The 18511-nt window shown below is 39.0% G+C and overlaps 1 protein-coding gene across 18 annotated transcripts in view; it reads right to left on the bottom strand.

Moving 5' to 3' along the window:
• Window positions 1-425: 425 nt before the first annotated feature.
• KLF12 (KLF transcription factor 12) overlaps window positions 426-18511 on the bottom strand; it is a 567887-nt gene continuing 549801 nt past the window's right edge. For all 18 annotated transcript variants that reach the window (XM_070800616.1, XM_070800623.1, XM_070800621.1 and 15 more), the window contains one exon: window positions 426-10217. In XM_070800616.1, the coding sequence (XP_070656717.1) occupies window positions 10036-10217 (182 nt within the window). In that variant the 3' untranslated portion in view covers window positions 426-10035. The remainder of the gene's footprint in view (window positions 10218-18511) is intronic.

Below are 18511 nucleotides of genomic sequence, written 5' to 3' on the forward strand. Positions count from 1 at the left end.
AATGGTCTTATTTTTCCAAACCTTATAATTGTTTTAAGATTTTATAGAAATGAACCAGCTTTGTCACGTGCTAGATAGATCATTCTACACTTAAACGACACACAAAGTCCAAAAAATAATGTAATTCATTCATTCACAGAGATTTGATTTTAGGCTCTGAAAAATATCTTGTTTTCATATCACTTCATATTTCTAGACCACTTTTTAGTTTTACACTCATTAAAATACTTTCAGGAATCCCACTTTAGGTCCTGGTTGTTACGAAATAAAACGTCCTCTATTCACCTTTTAGTATACAGTCTATCTTGTTCTGTTTTAAATTACTATACACAAATGGTAAAACTTTTCATAACAAAGGTTTAATTAGTATGGTAATAACTATGATTTCCAAAGTGTCTGAATCAGCCTTAGTAATAATTAGGGAGTTTCGTTCCATACAAAATGCTTTATTTAACCTTCATGCCTTCATTCAGATAATTATACAAATGCATACAGTTAAAGGTTTAAACTCTATTTCGGTTCACAGCTCAATTCATAGGAAAGTTGAATACAGAAAAGCAATGCACCAACAGAATATGTCTGAGACACCATTAAAAACGATAACACTTGTTCATTTAAATCTCTGAGAATAGACTGGAATAATCATCCTCTGAGAGAATCTCATTAGGAGGGTCTCCCTTTACATTATTGTAGGGCAAGAAAAAAAAAAAAGATCACCATTTTACAGTAAAAGGAAAAAAGCTCTGAGTATATTTACAATACATACACTATACATAAATACAAGAACAACACTTACATAATATTAATAAACTTATAACAGGGGTTGCCTAAACACTACAGAGTATATAAATGCAGAGGAAACTATTGGGAAATTAGATCTTTAGATAAGCTGGAGAAATAAATTCATTTGCAATTAAAACTCTGAACAGAAAACCAAATGAAGATTTAAGAAATTAATACATTTGCTTGCCAGCATCCTTGGGGGTTTTAATCCTTTAATGCAGAGGACCTCCTCTGGGTATTCTAACTCTCTGGGGTCAGAGACCCAGGAGCCTTTTGTAAAATTACATAAGTGAATCAGACGCAGCACATCTATTTGATTTGCTGTTCAGAGGCTTCAAGCCTAGAATAACTGTTTTGTAAACGAAAGGATGTTTTTGTATTTTTTACACAGCTCTTGTAATCCAATCAGCAAGTAGAATGAGCTAAGTGTCAAGGAAAGGAAAAAGATGCCTGCTTGATTTGGCCAAAGATGATATTTTTCTTTATTCCCATGTATTTTTTCAAATACCACCGAGAGATTTATTCAAAAGAGGATGACGTTTGAACTGACCCCCACACACTGAGAGCAACGTCTAGACTACTACTAATTATAACTAAGTCATTTTAAGTGGCAGGTGGGTATATCTTAAACGTGGTCTGTTCTCATCATTTCACAACACAGAAAGTTCTGAATACATTCTTCTATGGACAAACATGAATTTGCTGGTTTCTCTTTTTTAAAATGAGCACGTTATGATACACATAATTGCATTATGATACAGGATGACATAATACAGAAGACGATGTTTTCAAGCTGGTTTTGTAAGTAGTTATCTCACATCCACGGGGAGTTGGTTTGCCATGTGATGCAACGTGTCCCACACAGACATGAACAAAACAATACGGCCACCATTCCATAGGGCGGGGTTGGGATGGTGGTTTTTTGTTTTTTTAATGAATTTTTAAACACAACAAAGTGTAGACAGACAAGTTGATAGGAAAGAGCCTTGAATATAGGCACCAGTGCCCCAGTTCAACTATACCCGTCCAATATACTCAAGTTCTGAGGGACAAAATACATCCTGTAGTCTGGATGTAAATACAAAATTCTGCTATGGGATAACCAGAAACACAAGTAGGGCAACATCATTTTCTAAAATGTTTTATGCTATATTTTAGGAGCATGACATTAGCAAAAAGGGAAGATGTTGGTATGTCCCTACAATATCCTACTTTTTGATTACTTGAGCACTTTGACTAGAATTTGACCCAAATTCTACCTTCGTCTTCAACCTGCATTTGGAAAAAGCAAGATATACTAATTCACACAGGAGTCATTGGTTCTTGCTTTGCACAAAGGGCAGACTTTGTTGCCTCAAACATTTAAAATTTCTAGAGATATAATCCAGAAAGATAAAGTACCGATGTGACTATTTCCACTATTCATCTCTTTTCAACTCGCTTAATGTTGTGGTTTTGCTGTGGAGAAATTATTGCTTGTTTTGAAACCCAATTAACTGAAAGAGCCCTTTTCTGCAATGGGTTGTGTGTACACGAAACACTTGCTTTCAGCATGGGAGGAAATTTGTTTACACAAGTTTTATCTCTTCCCTCAGCCAAATAACAGGGAGAAAGATTGTAATTCAGGAGATTCATTTTCAGAAAAAGAAACATCATGAGAAATGACATTCTCCAAATGTTTTCTAAGCCCATTAGTACTTCCATGAATCAATACTGTCAAGAGAATGTGCTCTACACAGAAAAGGAGGGTGGGGGGTCATTTCTCTGATGTTGGACAGCTTCCTAGATAAAATTCAATTAAACTAACAATAATACTACAGGCAAATTATTTGTAAGACTACTGAAAACATTACAAGGTGGTACTGTTAGGTGAGAAATATGAAAAGGAATTTTCCGTCCTCCCTTCTCGCTCATCATCTGAATGATGATGCCAGCCCATTTACAACCGCCAAAAGTCAACTCTTGTTATCAACAACTAGTTTCATGGAGGTAACTTTCAACCGCAAATTAAACACACTCTGGAAGGTCTACACAAGTGGAAAACCCTTTATTCCACCTATAAAGAAATACGTAGAATCAAGAAAATCTGCTCTAAAATGCCATCAGGTAGTGAAGTGAAGTGAAGTCGCTCAGTCATACCCGACTCTTTGCGACCCCATGGACAGTAGCCTGCACCAAGCTCCTCCATCCATGGGATTTTCTAGGCAAGAGTACTGGAGTGGGTTGCCGTTTCCTTCTCCAGGGAATCTTCCCGACCCAGGGATCGAACCCAGGTCTCCTGCATTGTAGGCAGACGCCTTACCGTCTGAGCCACCAAGTGTTTAAATGATTCTGGATCTCCAGGTTGAACATTTCAGAGGCAGGTGAGAAGTCCAGGGAGATAGCCAGTTGGTGTTTGTTTATAATGATTCTCCATGTGTGAATTTTCAGAAGACTGATTTTAAATGTTATGTACCACTGTCAAATCATGTCCTTATATCCTATTTGGAAAATCTGATGACTACACATCCCTAATAAAACTACTTAAGGGTTAGATATGGAAAGCTGGTTCTTGGGAACACAGGTGCAGCAGTGCCTCAGGGAGAATACAGGCTTTGGAGCCTGAGAGAGGTAAACTTCCACTCCTACTCTGATTTCTGTTTGCAGACAACTCAGCCACCCTCTCTGTGCCTTGGTTTCCCATCCATGAAATCTAGAACTGTTGTACACGAGAGGTGCTATGTCTAAAAATTACCCAGTATACTGCTTGGCATATAGTAAGGATTTACTAAAGAACAGCTAGTATTTTCATGGTTTGCTGAACTTCTGACCTTTCAAGTTCTTTTAGTACTTTCAGACAACTTGCAGAAAACAGCCCAGTCAAAAAACTTGCCTTCAGTACGATTAAGGAACGCAGCAGTGTTACTCTGACACTTTGATCATTACTTTATACCCTCATCTAGCATACTTCTTTGTTTTTTGTTCTGAAACGTAGAGGGGGAAACAGGAGATGGTTTAATAATCCTGTGGTCTGGTTCCGGAGAACACTGTCCATCATGGTAGTCTTCACTGTCTAAAGCCTGAGTGTTTAATCACAGTTATACTTTAAAAATTGCTCTTACCAAATGTTTGGCTCTGAAAGAGTATAATTTTACTGATACCCCTTGATAGCTTGTTTGGATGGATTTGTGCTCTGAAATGATGGGACTGGAGAATTTCCAGGGCTCTTGTCTCTTCATATAATATGCTGTATAGTCCTATTCACGACTTTACATTTAGCAGTAAAATAATGGTAGGAACACATTGTGATGTTCTGAATGTAAATCTGGTCATTTCCAGGACTAACTGTAAACCTCGGTCAAGGCTAGGCTTACTACATGTCAGTTTTACTTCAGTGGACATTTGGGGAGAAACAACTGTGTTAACATTCACTCCAAAATGGTTCTTAGATGACAACAGGAAATATTAGGGGGAAGGGAAATGAAGAAAGGTATAGGTTTGTACATTTGGTATTAGTGGATAAAATAAAGGAAAAGGAACAAATGTCTATAGTGTTTTGCTCTTAATAAACTGGCTTTTGTTAACTGAGCAAAACTTTTTGGACTACAAAGAAGTGCTTCTTAAGTTTCGGACAAATCACAGTGAAGTTTTCATCTCAAAATTATAAATGTCACGTGCCAGGATGTATACTGTAGATAATAAGTTTAGACAGGTGTTCGTATACTCTGTAAGAAAGATTAAATTAAGAAATGCTAACATAAGCAAGATGAAATATATTTAGAACACACCAAACAATTTTTGAGGGCGTATATGAACAGATTCAATTTATTGTGTGCATATATTTTCTCTGTGTGTGTGTTTCCCAAAGGTGGGGGAAAAACCCAGGTTGAAAAAGAATTATTGCTGTGTAAAAGTACAGGAATATCTCATTGGTCATAAAATTTATTGACAGGCACTTTCAGCTTTTAATTCATTTCTGAAAATGGGCATTAGTTTATTCCTACTGCCAGTATAGAATCATTTCACATGTGGCCATATTCATAGAATTCATCTTGTCAACAGGTAGCTACTGCTAAAAGTACTCTCTCTGGGATTTAACAAACAGAAACACCTGCAGAGGGTGTGCATTTGTTTTGATCAAGAATTACTGCATCGAGGAGGAAGGTAACTGAGGAAAAAAAACAACTGCTAGATGCTTTTTTAACACAAGGAAATCCTGTGCTGCTGTTTTCCTCTTTACAGGCAAAGAGCATGCATCTAGAATCACTGTGCTGCAACTTAAAATGACTTCACTGCATTCTAAACCATCCTGGCTAAACTGAGACAAGTGGCCACTCCATTTTGTTAGGGAGCACAAGGGCTATGCCCTGACAAGGCAGAACAGAGTCCCCACGGCAATATCACTAATTGTGTGTAAGATACACAAGGCATATCTGAACAAGTTTTTTTTCTTTTTTATTGTGATGAAAACTAGAAGCTCTTTTTCCCAACATACTTCATCAAACTATTTACAACCTCTGTAAAATTTGTGAGTTTGAAAATACTTTTTTCCACTATCACATATGTTACTAATACAGTAAAATATCTTCACTCTATTTTTTTAAGATGCAGTATCCTATTTCATTTTCTTATGAAAATCTGAATTTCTATTGCAATTGCACAGTATTTAGCATATTTAAAGTACCAATGGACATGGATTGCTAAACAGATATTATTCTATAATGAAACTGTGAAAATATAGCATTTAAAATTTTTATGTACACTTCTTAACTATAAAATGCAGGCAAAGTCATATATAGCATTATAAGCTGATTCCCTAATAAGGTAAATAACTTACATTTCTAGACAGCATGGATTATTACAAATTCATTCTTTTTAAAAAAGTTCTTTGCTGATATTTATTAGTCCACTGGCTGCTGCATATCCAAGTGTGTATACAGGTGTGCATGTGTTGGGGCTGCCAGTACACGTAAGTGGAAGGCATTGTGGGGATATGGAGAAATGTGATATGGAAGACATGGCTTACCAAACCCCTTTTCTAAACCAAACCAAATCAAATGGAAACATCTTTTGTGTGTGTGAAATGCACTACCTCAGAAAAGTTGAAGGAAGAGATATGATCAATGAAATTGTAGAATACATTTACCTCCTAAATTTACACGCTTAAACAGTAAGGAGTAAAATCTGAGATTGGATTATGGACTATGAATATTAAGGCTTCCTGGGCCTACTAAGATTCACATGAGTTATCTCACGCTCAATCCTTTACAAAGACTGTAACTCAACATATCACGAACGCTGGTATTCTTAACACTGCTGAAATTCTGTCATTCCTCACTATAAACATTAAGACACCTTTATTAACAACATCATGGCTACACTTCTAAGCAGTCATAACAATATAACAAAGGCGTATTAATACATTTGAAGGCCTCACCTCACCAGATTTACTCAATTGCAACTTTGGTAAGTATAATAAATAAAGTACAGAGTAAGGAATACTGCATCTTTATCCATATATATGTTATCACTTTAATGAACTGATTTCAAAGTGCAGAATTGTATTTATGTTGAAAACACAAATAGCAATTTGAAGTTAAAACAATTGCATAAAAATGAATACAAATCTTTGTAGAAGCTGATCCAAATTTCAACCATAATGAGAATGGCCTTTTTAATCATCTAGAACTGGCATCTGTAAACACTGTAGTATTTTGCAAGTTTTTTTCACCTGAAGTTCCTCTATTTTCCACTTAAACTTTAAAGTGAACAAAAAGTGCTCTTTTTTTTTTTTTTTTTTGCAATAAAAAATGTGGTTTGTGTTACTGTTATTCAACTGCCTTTGAAAATAAATGTCCCATAGTGTTCCATAAAAGTAATTTCAGGCAACAGTGTAATTTTATGGTAAAGCCATTAGAGATTTTACTCTAAATGCCTTAATAAAACTTAAGACAAGTTATCAAGCAGGCTTCTCAAAGTCCACATGCAGTTGATGGGATGGGGCTGAAACTAAGATGGGGAAGTGTGAATCTTTACACAAACAATCTAAGATCAGAATATGAGGAGGGGATCTATTAAAACTTCAATGTCTGAACTTCTTAACTTTTCAAATAACATTAACTTCCTTGAACTCAATCTCTACAATGCAAAGAGACAGTCAGGTCAACTGTAGCTTCCAAAGCCATTATAGCTACCTGTGTCTAAATTCCCAAACATACACATATGCCCAGCTGCAAACTGAATGACTTCAAATTTAACACCAAAGAATGCATCCCGTTAGGGTACAACTGAGAAATTCTTTGGATTTTACTCCTTTTTTGCTGTTAATCATCTACTGTGCTTTTTAAAACAGGCTAGAACAGACATCAGATGAGACGCAGGAGGCTTTTCCGTGCCTGAAGATATTCTTCCTTAAAAATGTAATTCCTTCTCTTCCAAACCACCTTCCTTTCTATGGGGAAACACTTGTAGAAAATTCACCAAGGATTATTTGCTATGCTTCAAGACAAGCCTCAGGTAAGTTTCAGTCTGGGACCAGATCAGCAACTCATTCACTACTTGTGCTTGGATTCCCTCCTTAGAAGTATCAATACACCAAAAGGGGGAAATGGCATAATGCTGACAGGTTTTATCAGTAAACTTATTGTCTCAGTTGGGTTCCCACCTTCAGAAGGCAAGCAGACAAGCTCACGTCCCTTAATTTTTCCTATGCTATTAGAGGGGAGCAGCTCATCTCATTCTGTGCTAAATTTAAATCAAGCTGTCACTGAGGAAGCTCCTACTGCCTGTCAGTTCTATGAATTCTAAAAACCATTTCTACCTGTAACACTCTCAGGATCTCTCAGCAGAGAAAAGGACTGGCCCTTCTTATGAGAGAAAGCAGAATTAAATCGTCTGCCGTTCACCTAAGTGATTCACCTATTACCTGTCAACTAAATTCTAGGACTAGTAGAGGGCTTCACAGCTGTGTTCACCATGCTCTTGTTCTTTGCCACTGACCAGTAACCAACACTGGCCTTTCTATTCAAAATGGTCACAGGCAATGAAATGCATGAGTTGCTTACAGTACAGGTAAAACTTTCCAGTTGGTGTAAAAGAAAAAAAACAAAAAGCCATAAACCCAGTGCTTCGTGGGCAGTACACTGTGTAGCTACAGAAGCTATTTATCCATAGAACTGCAGCCCTTGTTGGAGGGAAATTGCCTGATGAATTTTTCAGACCTGGCAGAAAATATAGAGCATGTATTTTTGAAGACAGAATTTGACCTGAAAATCATTATGCTCTTGCTTGAACATTAAAAACATTCCTTTTAATGCCATCCAACACAAGTTATCCTTGTTCCAATGTTTCTAGTTTTTTGCTTCATCAGAATTAAGATTATCTGAATTAGAAGATAATCCTAAAGAGGATATTTCTAGAACCAGAAATTATTTCAGAATGTTCATATCTTTAAAAATGAGCTAGTAATATTGTGAGGATAATTTCTGCAATTTCCCAAATCAAGTGTTTGTAATTAAAATATAATGCAAAGGTCTATGCTGGCAACTTCTTATATCTAAGCTATAAAAAAAATCTTAACAATAACAGCAATGACAATAAAACCTTACCAAGCCCCTTGGCTACAGAAAGCTGAAAAAATTCAGCTTTTAGTGGGGGAAAAAATATGGTAATTTTTCTGAAAGAATGCTCATTGGTGATGTATTGCTTTGTTTACTATAGACTTCGCTAGTTGCAAAAAAGGCTCATAACTCAAGGGGTTTACGGGACTATAGTTTCCTCTCACCCTCAGCACAGGATGAGTGAGTTCATCCCTGCAGATGCCATTGTATTGGGTCCTAATATAGTTTAGAAAATGAAATCTAGAGAGAAGAACCTATTGGAGAGTCATGTATCCTTGGCTCTCCAAGGGCGGAAACGAGCACCATGTCAGGCTTTCCTTGGGGAGCATTCCCTTCCCACCGACTCAGTTCCAAGGAGAACTGACCCATTCACCCAACAGTTAATTCCCAGCTATGCCTCCGTGGCCTCTCGAGTCACCAAATGACTGTTTTCAAACAAGAAAAGGGGGAGCATAATCTTTAATTGTGGTACTCAACCAAGCAGGACAACAAACAGCAGAAAGATTACCTCAGTGCTGTAAATGTAGCCAAGACCTCTAAAATGCTGGGGTGTTTTTACAATCCCTTTAGTAAGTATGAAAATTGGTAACGTGAGTCCTCAGTGAAGTGATTGTAGGAAAGTCCTTTTATTCGTTATTGCTTTTCTCCTCAAGAGGCGCATTATTTCCATCTCTGCTTTGTCTGATTTTTTCATGTTCACTGACTTTGCCTGGGCCGCCCCACCTCTTACCTTGGTGCCAGTGTGTCTAAGAAAGTTTTTTTTCCCCCGATTCCTTGTAATCAAATACTAGGGGCAGGAAGAGATGATGCCTAGCTGACAGAACACTGCAATTTGAAGTGGGGCAGTAGTTTTTTTAGACAGGCTCTTCCTATTCAACTACAGAACGACTCTGTGCCCGTCCACGCCAGGGCAGACACCAGGACTAGACTCCAACTGAAATGTCGCTGCCCCTCTGCTCAAACAGATGAACAAAACAGAAGCAGAACAAAACAAAAACAATCAACAACAAACAGATGAAAAGAATCAATGTTGGTTTTCTCCAGGGCATGGCATAATGACAAGTCGCAGTGATATCTAGTGGTCACCATCACTATTGCAAAAGGGCTGCCTGAGCGCTCCTTTCTTTTCAGGTAATGGAACCTCTCCAACAGTTTCTTCTTTTCTACTTTCAGGCTGCTTGCTGGTAACAGATTGGATGTGGGTTCTATTAATATCTTACTTGTAAAAAGGGGATCAGGGGTGGGATGATGGGAGAATAATCCAAATTTACAAGGTCTTGCTCTAGCCATCAATTTGTGGTAGACGACCTTTAAAAGTATCAATAACAAAACGTCTGACAGCTCAGAAAATGTACAAACTACAAACATCTTGAAATGGCAGAGGACACAGCACGGAAAACAATGCCTGTCTCTTCAGCATCTGTGTCACCGATCTCCCAGGCCAGCGTGAAGTCGTTTCTTGTGTAGTCGTGACGGGGGGGTTACCTTCAGACCGAAAGGAGAAGTGTTACCACTTCTTTTTCCTGCTCTGCTTTCAGACATCGTGGGATGGTGATGCCCTTTTGTGTTAACACTGTGAAGGGGATCCAGCCCTGCTGAATGGGGTGCCGCTAAGAGATCCAGCTCTTACGCTCAGCTGGACAAGCAGCCTTCCTCACACCAGCATATGCCTCCGGCGGTGCAGTGCCAAGTGGTCTGACCGGGAGAAGCTGCGGTCACAGTCTGCGCACTTGAATGGCTTCACTCCCGTGTGTTTGCGGTAATGCCTCGTCAGTTCATCCGAGCGCGCGAACTTCCAGGTGCAGCCTTCCCAGGTACACTTGTAGGGTTTCTCTCCTGGAAGAGACAAAGGGACATAACGCCATGCTCCATCATTTCCCCTGAACAATCTAGCCAATGTGATTATCTGGGGACACGACTGTTCTCAGTGGATTTTCCGTTTGGTGGTCCTTTGTCAAGAAACCTAGCCACCCTTGCCAGCAGGTCTTGGGGCGCACAGATGGGGGTTTCGATCTAATCTCTCTTTGCGGTGACAGTGGGGAGGTTACTTAACACTTGCATCTTCAATTATGGGTAAGTTACTTTGCAGTCAAACTATCAGGAGGCATAAACTGGTAACTCTGGTGTATAATCACCATGGGTAGACCAGAAAGGCATGTGAGAGAGCTCTACCTAGGCTGATGTGGCCAAAGGATTGAAACTCACAAAGAATTATAAAGGGTAATGATTTGTATGCTTTGTTGCAATACTGCTCTCAAACGTGCATCACTTAGATACTTAAAGGCTATTTTAGGGTACACTGTCCTTTTATCAGCCACACAAAATTTCATCAAAAGGTAAAGCACTCTACCACCCCCAGAAATTAGGTACTTATTATTTATAAAGTTATTATTTATATTATGTATAAACTACTGTTGTCCATGGGGTCACAAAGAGTTGGGCATGACTTAGAGGTTAAATAACAAATAAACAACTGTTTGTCTCCTGGGAAAGAATCCTAGATATCTTAGTAGTGTGAAGTTTAAATATCTTCTTCAGGGACTTAAGAATTAGGCCAAGTCCTGAGGAATCATCAGGTTGGTCTGAGTGTTGAAACCCACAGCAAAAAACAGTCCGAAGAAGTATGTAATTTGACCACATCCCTCAGTCAACTTGTAAAGACAGTAAAATATGCAAAGGCTTTGTTGGGAAGAGATACGCTATCCGCTGTCCAAATGGGTTCCCGGGGGAGAGAGACAATAGCTGACCCAGGTGTGCTTTTTCCTGGCTCTCATTCAGAATGGAAGCCCTGTCCTCAGGTAACCCCACAAGAACTGATCTCTCTTCTGCCCCCTCCATCCAATAGTTAACCACACACTGCTTGGCCCCACGTGGAGTCTGGTGAAAAGGCCTCAGGCAGGGAGCAGAGCTATTGGCTGACCCCAACATGTGTGTGTGCTCAGTCGCGTCCAGTTCTTTGCAATCCCATGGACTATAGCCCACAAGGTTCCTCTGTCCATGGGATTTCCCAGGCAAGAATACTGGACTGGGCTGCCATTTCCTTCTTCAGAGGATCTTCCTGACCCAGGGATTGAACCCCATGTCTCTGGCGTCTCCTGCTTTGGTAGGCAGATTCTTTATACAACAGCCACACGACTTTTAGACCCCAAGATACAGAGCTGCAATCTCCTGAAAGAGGGCATGGCAACCCACTCCAGTCTCCTTTTCTGGAGAATCCCAGGGACAGAGGAGCCTGGCAGGCTACAGTCCACAGGATCACAAAAGAGTCCAACATGACTTTAGTGACTAAGCACACAAACATACAGAGTTGCAAAGTGAGTTTTGTTAAATCCATTTTACAGGTGATAAAACTGAGGATGAATGTAGTGAAATAACTTGCCTGAAGCCAGTAAATAGATGTGTTTGGTTCCAAACTCAGTGTTTTTCACTATGCTCCAAATTCTTTTTCCCATCGAAACTTTGTCACATCCTCAGACAATGCTGATTCTACTTTCCAATTATTCAACTCGTATTTCTATTGTCACCTATCACAATATATCATACAGATTTTGTCTAGATGCTTTTCCCCTTTACCAGTTTCTGAACATAGAGATTAAGAATCACACATCTATTTCTGTATCCTCAGAGCTTAGAGTATGTGTTAAATAGTGTTTGAATAAATTAATAAAACTGCAATACAAACACAGACATGCTCACACAGAGGTGTGTACACAGGCAACCACTAAGCTCTGTAAATGAGATGTACAAGTCATGCCTACGTGGGAAAACTGGACTGAACCAGACTCAGCAGTTTTTGTTCAACTGTTAAATGAATGTTAACTATATAGGTCCTTTTGGGATCAAGTGGCACTTTCACAGAACCGCATGAATAGTACAGCTCAGTTAACTCTAGAAATACTGGTGCACTAACTGTGACCCACAGAAAGCTCCAGGTTACTCTGGAAGGGCTCCTGTCAAGTAGATGCCTAATGACCAGCTTAATCCAAAACCTCACTTCTGACTCATTCTGGATGTTCTCTAGAGACAAAAATCTGCACAGACAGGTATTGACTGATCAGAATTTAACAGAAATTTTTTTAAAAAAGAGTCAGCAAAACCCATAATTTAAGAAGATCGGCAGTCCACTATACAGTATATCCAGGCTTCCCAAGTGGCTCAGTGATACAGAATCCATCTGTGATGCAGGAGATGTGGGTTTGATCCCTGGATCAGGAAGATCCCCTGGAGGAGACAATGGCAACCCACTCCAGGGCTCCTGCCTAGGAAATCCCAGGGACAGAGAAGCCTGGTGGGCTACAGTCCATAGGGTCGGAAAGAGTTGGATATGACTAAGCATGCACGCACATACAGTATATCCATGGTAACTGCTAAAATACTTTTACTGACGTGTCATCACTACATGCTTTTGAAGTTTACATCATGAACATAGGTTCTACTAAGCTGAGCTTGATAAAAATTGTATCTTCAAAAGCACATTCATTTTTGGGGCACTAAGACATTGTCACCAACAGGCATCTCCTAGATATCTCTTGTTGTGTATGGAACCAGCTACAATGAGTACAGGTCTAAGAAAAAAAGAATAAAAGATTTTAATTGAGGAAAAGCACTGCTCAGTTGTGTGCTGAGAGGACATGTGTTTCTATCTTGCTGGGAAAGTGCAGTATGAATATGACCAGGGTTAGAAAAGCTGCCATACTCTCATCTTGCCATTGCAGTTAAAGTGAGAGGAAGGGGCCCCAGACCTGGGATGGGCCTGGAAGTAAGGAGAGGTAATAGAAGGAGACAGGCTTCTGTTTCAGAGCAAGAAGGATGCTAGAGGCTGGCATGGCCATCATGGGGACAGTCTGTTGTCTTGGGGACTCTCTATATTTCCTTGAACACCAAATTTAGGCACCTATTTTCTCCAGTTTCTTCCCCAGATTATAACAGACATACTCTTACTTTTAATTTGACTGTTTAATAATGGTACTTGTGCCCTTTCCACTTGAAAATCTATAGGAGGTGTGGGAAAATGTGGCCCCCAGGCCAAATCCAGTTGGCGGCCTGTTTCGTGCAACTTGCAAGCTAAGAACAATTTTCACACTTTTACATCATTGAAAAAAAAAAAAAAAACCACCAAAGAGGGCTATTTCATGGCATGTGAAAATCATATGAGACTCAAGTTTTAGCATCCATGAATAAGTTTTTATTGGAACACCATCTCACTCATTTGTTTGCATATTGTTTATGGCTGTTTTTCAGTGACAGTGAAATTGAGTATTGCAATAAGAAGGTATGACCTGCAATATCTAAAAGGTTTACTACAGGAAGTTTGCTGACCCTTAATGTAAGTGAAGGGTACCTCAGCTTGGGGCAGGCTTTCTGATTATGTTAACTTTATCAGGTTATATAACATACATTGCTAGTCTGGGATGGGTAAGTGAGGGAATATTTTGGTGATAAAATAATCACTTACTCTTAACTCAGGATCCTTGACTAAAATTCTAACAGTCCTCTCAGTAATGAACACACGTGACATGTCATGTCCATTGCTTTAAACTGAAGGTTCTGGTTCACGAAATGAGTGATTCTCTAAAAAGCCTCACCCAATTCCATCAGGGTTTTAAAAGTCTTCAGGATCTCGTCTGCTCATTATAAAAGCACACTAATGAGTAAATCTTCCTTATGAGGATGAGTGGGGTCAGGAACATCTCTGTATGTTTTACCTGGTAACCAAACAGCACTGATTCTACAGTGATGGAGCCTCACCCAACTCCATCACCTTTCAATACAGCTGTGCCACCATGACCACCATGCAAGATGACCAACTATAATTCTACTGAGTCTGGAAAGGAGGACACACGTGAGGAAGGATCAGAAAACAGGAGCTCAGATGTTTGGCATCATTTCTCAGGTGGACATTTTAAAGGATAAGCAGAGAAAACAACTATCGCAAGGATTTCTGTGGGCCCACAAATATGGAGCAGGAGACTTAGTGCAAAATCTGGGAAGTATTCTGTGAGGTGGAATCAGGTACAGTAATGGTCATGAAAGACAAGCTCACCAAAATATTTAAGAGGCAGATATAACCCTACTTCATGAATAAAACCAATGAAAATAATATGTAAGCTTATAAGTTATTAGGGGATAAGTGGTTAATGCACACATGCTCAGATGGGTCATGTCCCACTCTTTGTAACCCCATAGACTACAGCCCGGCAGGCCCCTCTGTCCATGGAATTTTCAAACAAGAATACTGGAGTGGGCTGCCATTTCCTCCAGGGGATCTTCCTGACCCAGGGATCAAACCTGCATCTCCTACATTGGCAGGTGGATTCTTTACCACTGAGAAGAATATAAAGTGGTGAATGAATGCATAAAAAAAAATAATGTAAATATCCTCATCTGGGGTGGGGAGGGTCAGAGAGAACCTGTATCAGAAAATAGTAAACAATTATGTGAGCAATAGATGAGTTTTCCTTGAAACTTTCCTTACAAAAATGTATATTTTCTTTTTAGTATTCAGAAATATTTCTTGTACAGTATTTCTTATACCCATTTCCTCATTAATAAAACAAGAGTTTGGGTATTCTATCTCCATACTTAGAAAAAAGAAGAGGGGAGAAAAAGAAAATAAGATCTTCACATCTTTCTTCACAACTAGAGGCTGAGGTCTGGGGGAGAAGGGAACAAGACGGCTGCTCAGACCAGGTAGAGAGCAGGCTTCTGCTCCTTGCTCAAGACTGACCTAGGTTTCTGTTGTATCTGCTGAGTGCCCAGCATTTCATTAAAAAATAAAGATCAATCAATGCTCTCTCAGGACTAGTTAAGTTTTAAAAATGGATACAAAAACAATGCATAGGGACTACGACCTTGTATCGAAACTGGATGTTATAGTGTACGCTTGTGCGTTGAAGCAATTTAAGCAGTACAATCTTATAAATAAATTACAATAAGAGAAACTAACTTCACAATGTGAGTAAACTAATTAAGATGATAATAAGTTTGTAAGACATACTGTAATATGTATAAATGAGTCCTGAAAAGATATAATGGAGAGAATCCTTCATCCATCTGCCCTTCTTTCTTTTAAATCTTACCAGAAAATAGAACACTCACTCTAATGTGGTGGGGACAGAAGAGGAGATGAATTTTCCATGTATAGTTTCCTATGGAAAGGGTTGATTTGGACAATAATAGGAGTTGGACATCTATCTCCCAGGATCTGTGCTTCTCTGATGCACAGCTGCTCTGCAGCAGTCTGAATGGTGGTGACAGTAAACAGAATTTCTAGCAGTTTCTTCAAGAATGGTGAATTGTCCTTAAACTCATCTGAATCAGAATTCTGCAAATGTGTTATTCAAAACTGTTTTTCCTAGAAATAGGCTAAAAATAAAATAGCATGCCCATCTTTTTTTTTTTTTTTTGTCTAACTCACAAATATACTTAAAATTCTCAGGAGCAAAGTCTTTGAAAATGTATTTAAGTATTTTTTCAAAATAATCAGAAGTTTTGCTTCCACCGTCAGATCACCTTTGATTTTTATTGCTTGTATTAATCCTATGGAGTAATAAAATGATAGGAAATGGTGTATTATATGTCTTCATCAATAAGTCTTACTGATTTTTTTTTTAAGTCCAGACATCAAGTTGCTAATGTCTAAGAAAAATCAAAGAAAGAAGATGGGTAACACTACGCTTACCCTGGGGTGCAGTTATTTTAGGCTTTCGATTCTGAAGTGAAGGTCTCTAAGTCCCATGACCAATTCATAAGCCATTTCTACCTTTTGACCATTTTTCAGCATAACCTGTCCTCTTTCAGTTCTTTATAAAAACTGATCTAAACTATGAAAATCTCTGAAAAAGGAAAATGTTAACCAAAACTAATAACAAGCCCTCCAATTTCTTTAAAGGGTCCTGAAAAGATTAAAAAGAGAACATACCCAAAAAGAGGGTCTGTTAATTTCTGTTTGAAAACACTCTTAATTCCACATTGGGGGTTCAAGTTAATACAATTTTTATATCCACAATGGCCTCTGTGTGTGTGTGTGTGTGTGTGTTTATACACGTATATATTCACAAGCATTATTTAAATAATATTCTAATTAAGTATCCTGGGAAAATGAGAACTCTCATCAGGGTTTTTTTTTCTTGGAACAGTCAACAAACTGACTTATTATGAGAACTGCTGTCTCTTTCAATTTTGGTTAAAAAAAGGCTTAAGAGTCACTCAATGCATTTCCATGACATTTACCCAGCAGAAGGCATAATAAAGTCTAAAGAAAACACCAGGTATTGAATGGATTCCCAAAACCCATGAAACAAAAATAACTTTTTCGGGTACCTCCCGTTTCACCATCTGAAATGCTGAAAGGTAAATGTGTCCTGAGACAAAAGACAGGTGCCTTTTCATATTAAAATGACGTGTGAGCAACACCAGAAAAGGAATGTGCAGTTTGCCCAAGCTCCCGGTGAAACAAAACGCCCATGTCCTCACATCAGCTTTTCTCTATTATTTTCTCAAGCAACCAAAAAAACAAAACAAAACAAACCACCTTCTCCAACAGGAAACACAGGCATGTTCTTCAGTGCTGAAGTGTACTTCTGAAATGTGTCCCTCTTTAACTTGTGTAAAGTCAGGGGGGCCCCAGACACTGACAAATGAGCTTCATCACACTCAAGACTCAACATACTTGCTGTGACAATCGGTTTCACTTGAGGAATGGTATTTGCATATGAGGGGAAAAAACACCAGAATCAAGATTCCTATCTTGTCTTCTGGTTTCTGTCACATTAGTTCATAAGAGTTCACAGAATCTTAGATCTGGAAGGAAATCAGGGACTTTGAAAATGAGGAAACAGAAACCTAGAGCTGAGGTTACAGGCCCTTGGCTTGTCCAGGGGTAGACGAGGCACCTGCCTTCTTGCTGGTGTTAAAGAGGCAGAAAATAGCACGGGCTTTAAATGCATGGGCTTCCCTAGTGGCTCAGATGGTAAACAATCTGCCTGCAATGCAGGAGACCGGGGTTCAATCCCTGGGTCAGGAAGATACTCCGGAGAAGGGAATGTCTACCCATTCCAGTATTCTTGCCGGAGAATTCCATGGACAGAGGAACCTGGCGGGCAACAGTCCACGGGGTCACAAAGAGTTGGACATGACTGAGTGACTAACACTTGGAATGCATGGTCAAGCGGAATGCATGGTCCAATAAGGCTCAGTCGCCAATCTGTGACTGGATCTCAGGCTAGAGAGTAAAGCTTTCTGAAACTCCATCCGGACCCAATCCCAGCTTGCTGGTCTATAAAATGGGAATACTCGTCCAGTTGTGAAACTTAGAAATATACGTGCCATGTGCCCAGCAAATGAGAGGTGCTCAGTAAAGGATCCTGAATTCTACAGCTATGAAATTCAAGGTTTTTCTGTTTCTGCCAAGAAATAAAAATAACATGAAGCTAAAAATAAATGTCATTTGTTATTTTTCAGGAAGGAATTAAGATCTGCAGGTAAATGGATGCCAATCCTGATACTGATTTTTCCTAGTAAGTATAAAACTTCTTTATAGGCCACGCAGACCAAATTATTCTATAATTTTTTTGATTCATTTGGTCTTGTCAATTCAGACAAGTGATTAGTATTTTAGCATCCTCCCCAAGAACTGTCTGGACTGAATTAATTGACTTTCTGTTTCATTATGTGTAAACAAGTGGGCCTCTTCTTTCTTTTCCATACAATTCTATAATGAATTTCTTTGATAAGTATAATCTTTGCTACAGTAGATAGTATTTTCCACATATCCCACTTGGTCCTAAGAGCTGTATGGATCTGAATTCATTTAATGTTGACTCTTAACTTCCTCATGAAGTTGCTATAAGCAACCCCACTTCACCCAGAGTTAGTATGTAGCAGGTGGAGGTGGGACTGGAACCCAGGATCTGACACCCAAGGTCACAGTCTTAACCATTTTCCTATAATGCTTCTCAATCTTAAATCGCTGCTTTCATAAACCAGAATATCCAGTCAGACCTGGCCAAGCAGACTGAGAGAATATGAATTTCTACTGATAGGAGAGACAATACGTTAACCCACAGGAGCCTAGCCCCCTGCACCTAGAAATAAAATACAAGGGAAGTGAAAAATATCCTATAATAAAC

This window comes from Bos indicus, chromosome 12 (assembly GCF_029378745.1).
Source record: "Bos indicus isolate NIAB-ARS_2022 breed Sahiwal x Tharparkar chromosome 12, NIAB-ARS_B.indTharparkar_mat_pri_1.0, whole genome shotgun sequence".
Lineage (NCBI taxonomy): Eukaryota > Metazoa > Chordata > Mammalia > Artiodactyla > Bovidae > Bos > Bos indicus.